The 7,661-nt window shown below is 32.7% G+C and overlaps 1 protein-coding gene across 2 annotated transcripts; it reads left to right on the forward strand.

Annotated features, from left to right (window-relative positions):
• On the forward strand, positions 1-5,749 carry LOC110230861 (BTB/POZ domain-containing protein At1g67900). 2 transcript variants are annotated; one of them, XM_021035056.1, is made up of 5 exons: positions 1-446; positions 3,355-3,533; positions 3,613-3,682; positions 3,770-5,014; positions 5,099-5,749. In XM_021035056.1, the coding sequence occupies exons 2-5, from the start codon at positions 3,475-3,477 to the stop codon at positions 5,618-5,620; spliced, it is 1,896 nt and encodes a 631-aa protein (XP_020890715.1). In that variant the 5' UTR covers positions 1-446; positions 3,355-3,474; the 3' UTR covers positions 5,621-5,749. The 2 variants fall into 2 exon arrangements, with proteins under 2 accessions (XP_020890715.1, XP_020890716.1); XM_021035057.1 differs by lacking the exon at positions 1-446 and adding an exon at positions 2,413-2,886.
• Positions 5,750-7,661: the final 1,912 nt, after the last annotated feature.

The raw sequence follows: 7,661 nt of genomic DNA on the forward strand, positions 1-7,661 counted from the left end.
TCTCTCGTCACACTCATTTGTCGACAATACCGGACCGGAGCCGTGACGGGTTTTATATTTGTGTTCCCTCAACCACTGGTGCTAGTTTGGGAGTTTAAACGAACCGACTCTGACAAGTCATGGGACATTGTTGTTTGTATCATAACTCTTATGCTTTTTAACTTAAGCCATATATATATCTTTCTTTGTTCTGCTTCATTTCAACTCACATTTCTCCTCATTTGGTAATAAAAACAAATATCAGCTTTCTTCTTTCTTCTACATCATCATCTTTCTCTTCGTAAGTTTTTTTTTTTTTTGGTTATTTGAGGAATTTTGGGCCGAGTTACATACATCTTTTCATTGGAACCAATTCCTTCTCAAGAAAGTTCTGAACCATAGTTTGTAGAAGATAAGCTTTTTCAGAAGAAAACAACTACCAATAGAGCTACCTACACTTGGTCACTGTAAGTTATTTTTTAATCCTTAACATTCAAACAAAATGGTTTTTATTTTTATTGGATTTTTTGGTTCATGATGATATTAATCGATTGAAGCATTGCACCAAATAGGAATGCTATTGATTTTAAATCATCCGATAAATGTTGTGTTGGGGAAGCTTAATCGAGAAAAGGGATAGGTAGATAGATATATTTCTTTAAACCTACGACTTCTACTAAGATTGAGACCATGTATATTATTACTTTTTTTTTCAATATAGACATATGATACAATTGGAAACCTCGATGAGAAGAATCAAAGGAAACGGAAAGGTTATATATTATTATATATATATACAAGTCAGATGTCTCATATTTTTTTATTAAGATGGAACATAGAGATAAGATAACTCCACTTCAACTGTTAAAGTGATCCAACCATCAATATAGGACCTATTTCTCTAGACTATATACTTAATGTTAGGCTCCCTAACTTTTAGTCTTGACCAGGGTTCACATAAATATTATGCAGATGTATATTTGTTTCTTTTATAAACTTCAAAAGAAAGGGTAAATGCAATCTCCATTATTTCAGTCAAAAGTAATTATTTGGATAGAGATATGATCAAGTTTAACATTTTGTCTTTCTTTGAAAAGTAATCTACTCTCAATGATTTGCTATGAGCATGCTTCCACTTTTCTCAAAATGGGTAAATTGGACATTTTCCTCTATATTTTACATATCCAAATTAAAAAAAGTAAGAAAGTTAATGAGACATATGTTATTCATCCTTCACCTTTCCTTCGTGATGGATATATACATAAATTTCTAATTGCTTATAACATTTACAAATGCATATTTTTCCCCCTAGTTTCTTCATAAAGTGTGTACACTCATTAAAGACAATACGAAAAAAGAGGTTATTGTCGATTTCATTGTCGCACTTTGATATTATAACCCCTTTGATAAGATGAGGTTGAGGTGTATGGACTATATGGCTGCTTAAAATTCAATCTTTCTTTTAATGATTAACTATATTTTATTTGTTATCGCTAAAAAATAAAATAAAAAAGTAATTACATCAAATGTCAAATGTATTTAAGAGGTAAGAACGATGACAAAAATGTAAATTAGGAAGAAAACGGAAATGGCAAATTAGAGCAACATTATTTGGAGGTGCTTAGTTTTGGTTCTTAGCCCAATTTTTGGTTCTTAGTCTAATTTTTGATTCTTAGCTAAGAGTCATTCCTTAACAAAATCATCAATTACACCTTTAATTTTAATATCTTTTTAGTTAAGAACCAAATTAAGCATCTCCCAATAAAGATGGTCTTAGTCCCTTCTATGACTTGGACGTAAACCGATGTGGACCATGCGATTTCATTATAGAACAGTAATCTTATTATATCAATTTACACTCTCATGTCATGTCATTTTCATAAATATACATGTTATATATCACCACTCAAATAAATATATATCACGTTTTTCTGTTTAGTTGGTTATTTATTTACATATGGCACTGTATATTTATCCATTGTTCACAAAGATATCTTATTATGAATAGCATTGCAGAAAATATCAGGTTGAATTTTGAAAATGAAGTCATAAAGAACAATAAATTCAGTGAGCCCAACAGATGTAAGAAACCTGTATTAAATATCAAATTCAACTTTATCAAATCATATAGTATTTAACCTCACAGTACTCCACCATATAAATATATCAAATAATCATGTCTTTTTACAATTCTTCTAGGTATGCAAAAAACTACTTATCATGTCTATTAGCATGCAAAATTATATATTTTTCGTACGTAAAACCTAAAAAACAATGATTATTCTTTGCAAAAAGTAGAGATTTGAATTTATGAGTTATCTTATAGTTATAGACTATAGTTCTTTTGCAAAATCATATCAATATCACTATAGCATAAATAAAAACAATATTAATATCACTATATATAGCAGTATAAATATTGGGTATATCAAATATCACACTATATAGTGAGAAAAGTAAAAAACAATAAATAGTGTGATTGGGTGAAGAAGAGTGAAAAATATGGAGAGGCAATGATGAGGAAGATAGAAGGTGGGAGATGAGCAGAAGCACGTGGGATTGGTGATTCTCTTTGCACGCTGGCGAATAGCTTAAGCACCATTTCTTTACCCCAAAATACAAATAAAACATCAGCAAAATTATTAATAATATTTTGTATCGACAAAATCCCTACCATGAATATAATAGAATATAAAAAAAAAAAACTTACATAAAACAAGAAAAACAAAGAAAAGTTGTAAAGTAGATCGCTCTGCTTTCTTTTGTTTTCTCTCTTTAATCTTTGAATGATTGGTGAAGAGTGTTTTCTGGGAACTTGCCTTAAGCTATAGCTAGAAACATACACAAAGATGTATCTATCTCAAAGCTCCTGATGTGAAGAGTGTTTGTTCTGTTTTTCTAATCCAAGTGAGCTGTTTTTCTTCTTCTTTTTCTGGTTTTTGCATGGGAATTGAAGAACATACTTTTTTATGGTGTGTGAGTTTTGTTTGGTTATCTTTTGTGATTGATGGAACTTTGGGTGGGTTGTGATGTGTAATGTATGTTGTGATAGGATTATCTAAATTTCTATCTTCTTTATCTTTTTTTCTTTTATTGCATTGATTTTGATTCTTTTTGTTTGTATGTCCATATCAGATTGGGTATAAGGAATTTGATTGAATGGACATGAACTTTTGTTCTGGTGGCCTCAGTTTTTCTGGGTTTCTTTTTTTCTTTTTTTTTTCTCTTTTTCATATATCTATATATCTAACTAAATCAGTCACCAGTCACCACAATGACAAATTCGCTTTAGAAAAAAATAAAATCTGACTTTTTTCTCCTTAGAAAAAAAAACTCTCAGACAACATTTTGATCTGTTTTTGTCTGAACTTGCAGACAGGAGATTTGTCGGAATTGCTTCTACAAGATTTGGTGTCTTAGAAGAAAGAAACACTTTTGAGCATTATGCAGGAGAGTTTCTGAAGATTTCAAGCTAATTACTATCATTAATCAGCTATGAAGTTTATGAAACTTGGATCTCGTCCTGACACTTTCTACACTTCAGAAGATTTAAGGTAAAATAGTAATTAAAAGTAGTTAAATCTTTAGCCATAAATGTTGAGTAAAAAGCTCAAAATTGTTTGCTTGTTGCAGATGTGTTTCTTCTGAAGTTTCCAGTGATTTTACTATTGAAGTGTCAGGAAGCAGATATCTTCTTCACAAGGTAATAATAACCCTTTCTTGTTCTTGTTCTTCGAGATTGGTTTTTTGGTTTAGAGTTTATTTGAATGGTCTTCTTCTTGTTCTGCAGTTTCCACTGCTCTCCAAATGCTTGAGGCTTCAGAGAATGTGCTCTGAATCTCCAGAATCCATTATCCAACTTCCTGAATTTCCAGGAGGAGTGGAGGCCTTTGAGCTCTGTGCCAAATTCTGCTACGGAATAACGATAACTATCAGCGCGTATAACATCGTAGCAGCGAGATGTGCAGCAGAGTATCTTCAGATGTCAGAGGAGGTTGAGAAAGGTAACTTGGTGTACAAGCTTGAAGTGTTCTTTAATTCTTGCATCCTTAATGGATGGAGAGACTCCATAGTCACTCTTCAGACCACGAAAGCGTTTCCTTTGTGGTCTGAAGATCTCGCTATCACCAGTAGGTGCATTGAGGCCATAGCCTCTAAGGTTTTGTCTCATCCATCCAAAGTGTCTCTCTCACATAGTTATTCTAGGAGGGTTAGGGATGATGACATGTCTTCTAACAGAGCCGCTGCTTCGAGCAGAGGATGGTGGGCTGAAGATATAGCGGAGTTGGGGATAGATCTTTATTGGAGGACTATGATTGCTATTAAATCCGGTGGCAAAGTACCAACAAGTCTTATCGGTGATGCCCTTAGAGTTTACGCTTCTAAATGGCTTCCTACTTTACAAAGAAACCGGAAAGTAGTCAAAAAGAAAGAGGATTCTGACTCAGATTCGGATACGGATACTTCATCAAAGCATAGGTTGTTGTTGGAATCCATTATAAGCTTGCTTCCAGCTGAGAAAGGCGCGGTTTCTTGCAGTTTCTTGCTTAAAATCTTGAAAGCAGCCAATATCTTAAACGCATCAACGTCATCCAAAATGGAATTAGCGAGAAGGGTAGCTCTTCAGCTAGAAGAAGCAACGGTCAGCGATTTGTTAATACCTCCAATGTCCTACAAATCCGAAATGTTATACGATGTGGACATTATCGCGACTATCTTGGAACAGTTTATGGTCCAAGGACAGACTAGTCCACCAACAAGCCCTCTAAGAGGTAAAAAGGGAATGATGGATAGAAGAAGAAGATCTCGTTCCGCCGAGAATATTGATCTTGAGTTCCAAGAAAGTAGGAGATCATCCTCTGCTTCTCATAGCTCAAAGCTTAAGGTAGCTAAGCTTGTGGATGGATATCTTCAACAGATTGCTAGAGATGTGAATTTACCGCTCTCAAAGTTTGTTACTTTAGCTGAGAGTGTCCCTGAATTTTCAAGACTTGATCATGATGATCTCTACAGAGCTATTGACATATATCTCAAGGTTCAATTCTCATCTTTGTATTAGACTAAACGAGTATTAATCTTTGCGACTTGTCTAATTTATGTTTTGACATTGTTGTTGTAGGCTCACAAGAATTTGAACAAATCAGAAAGGAAGAGAGTTTGTAGAGTATTGGACTGCAAGAAACTATCAATGGAAGCGTGTATGCACGCAGCGCAGAACGAGATGCTTCCACTAAGAGTAGTGGTCCAAGTCCTCTTCTATGAGCAAGCACGAGCCGCTGCAGCTACGAACAACAGTGAAGGCAAAATGACCGAACTGCCAAGCAACATCAAAGCACTCCTAGCCGCACACAACATCGACCCTTCTAATCCAAATGCAGCCGCTTACAGCACGACAACAAGTATCGCAGCACCGGAAGATCAATGGAGCGTCTCGGGTCTCAAATCACCTAAATCAAAGCTATCAGGGACACTAAGAAGCAAGCTAGCTGAAGATGAAGAGGTAGACGAGAGGTTCATGAACGGAGACGGAGGAAGAACTCCGTCTCGGTTTAAGGCTTTTTGTGCAATCCCTGGCCGTCCCAAGAAGATGTTTAGCAAGTTCTTGTCCATCAACAGAAATTCAAGTGACAAAAACTGTTAAACAAAATTGTTATTTAGGTATCTTAGAGTAAAAGAAAGAAAAATGTTTAAACCTATTTACTCTCTGTATAACTTCATTTAATCTCCAAGATGATGATAATAATATCGTTAAGAATCATATTTAGATTCATGAGACACGTGTTGAGGATCCAGAAGGTCAAAGAAAATGACTCTGAGGATTTGTTTTGTTAGAACTTTGATTATTCTAAAAATTTGTAAAGAGTAAAAGTCAAATCTTCTTCTCCGTCTCTGTTGGCTGCTACTGGTTTTGATTAGTATATTATCCCAATTTATTCCTTGCTATGATTGGTCGTAATCGATATAACCAACAAAAAAAGATATGTTCATTAATCACTAATCACTAGGGAAGAGTTTTACGTATCTATTCCTTCCGTTCTTTAATAAGTGATGTTTTAACTTTCTAATTTTGTTTTTAAATAGATGATGTTTTCAGTTTTCAATACAAAATTAATTATCTTTTATTGGTTTTGACGATTTATATTCTATAGATTGTTTTTGTATTGATTGATTAGATAATAAATGATGTTTTAGTTTAGAAATAAACAAAAATTAAATGATTTCTTAATCGATGTACATTCTTCTAAAACATCACTTATAAAAAAAGAGAAGGAGTATATATTTTACATTTTTTTTAAATTTGCATTTAATTTGTAGACATGATATCTTAACAAACTTGGATTTGATTTGCAATTAAGTTTACATATCATATCATTATTCCATTCTATAATAATGTCACCTATCACATGGTCTCTTTCTCACTAAACAAGTTAAACAAGTTTTCATGTTTTTTCTACTAACTTCCAATTATTTTTAACAACAATTCCTCACATCAAATCATTCTTGTATAAACAAATTTAATTTATAAATCTGACCTGCTCTGTCCCTATTTCACCTTGTTGAAACTTGACTTTTCTTGAAAAAAGTTTACTAAGTTTCAACAAATCATAAAAATAAAACAGATTCATTGGACATATGGTTATCTTTGGTAAAAACGTAGATATTAGGTCCAAAACTTCTGAATTGTATGAGAAAATATTAGTCTATTTTGGCATTTGATATAAATAATTAATTTACTAAACCAATACTAGATAATCAGCCTAAATTTACAAATTCGACTTCATTATATGGTGTTTACATTCCAAAAAAAAAAGTGAAAAAAATAGCACCGCCCAAATTAAAGAGACAACATGAGCTCTTCGTGAGAAAACTACTCCAACTGTTTTTAACTTTTTTACCAACCAGAATTATCTTTATATACATTACCTCTTCCACATTTTATAACACATCCATAATTGTTTCTCTCTCAATCAATAGATTATTTCTATTTCACTTTTTAAAAAACAAATTACAAGCATTTATAAAGTTGTTTGCGCTTTGTAGTCTTTTTTTTTTTTTTTTTGAAAGATGGAGTCATGACTCATGAATCATGAGTACTTTGATTGATTTGCCAATCTAGCACCAAACCATGTCTATTTTGTACATGTCTCCTCATTAATTTGATAATCTGCGATCTGCCCTTTGAGATGACTTAAGAGACCAAGATATACACAGTCAATAACCTTTTAATATATAGTTTGGGACCATGTTGAAAAAAGATTTTGATCTAATTAGATCTCTAAAATATATTTTTGACAACGATCTCTAAGATATTTTTAAAGGGATCACCTTTCATATTAATCGTATATATATATACAACTTCACTCTACTCATTAATCCTCGGATAAGCATTTATCTATTCAAGAGTAAGGTAACTAGCTAGTTTCTCCTGTCAACATGTTTTTAATTTATATATATAAAATCGGACCGTGTTTTCATATGAATCATTGTAATGCCATGAATTGATTAATGCGTTCACGGTCTCAATATATAATGAGACCTATGTCAAAACCAAAAAAAAATTAAAACCTCTTAGTAATTTTTTTTTTTAAAAATATTTTAGGTCTTTTTTCTTTAAAAAATTTTTTGAAACTAATATTGGACCCTTGATATTTGTCTACCTTGCCTAGAGGTAGAGACGGGCG

The sequence above is a fragment of the Arabidopsis lyrata genome (genome assembly GCF_000004255.2).
Source record: "Arabidopsis lyrata subsp. lyrata unplaced genomic scaffold ARALYscaffold_2, whole genome shotgun sequence".
Classification (NCBI taxonomy): Eukaryota; Viridiplantae; Streptophyta; class Magnoliopsida; order Brassicales; family Brassicaceae; genus Arabidopsis; species Arabidopsis lyrata.

Bases quoted from the DNA above. Each gene is read 5' to 3' on its own strand.
- LOC110230861 (XM_021035056.1), top strand. From the start codon at position 3,475: ATGAAGTTTATGAAACTTGGATCTCGTCCTGACACTTTCTACACTTCA. The intron at 3,534-3,612 runs GTAAAATAGTAA...TGCTTGTTGCAG, and splicing joins TACACTTCAGAAGATTTAAG to ATGTGTTTCTTCTGAAGTTT. The intron at 5,015-5,098 runs GTTCAATTCTCA...TTGTTGTTGTAG, and splicing joins CTATTGACATATATCTCAAG to GCTCACAAGAATTTGAACAA.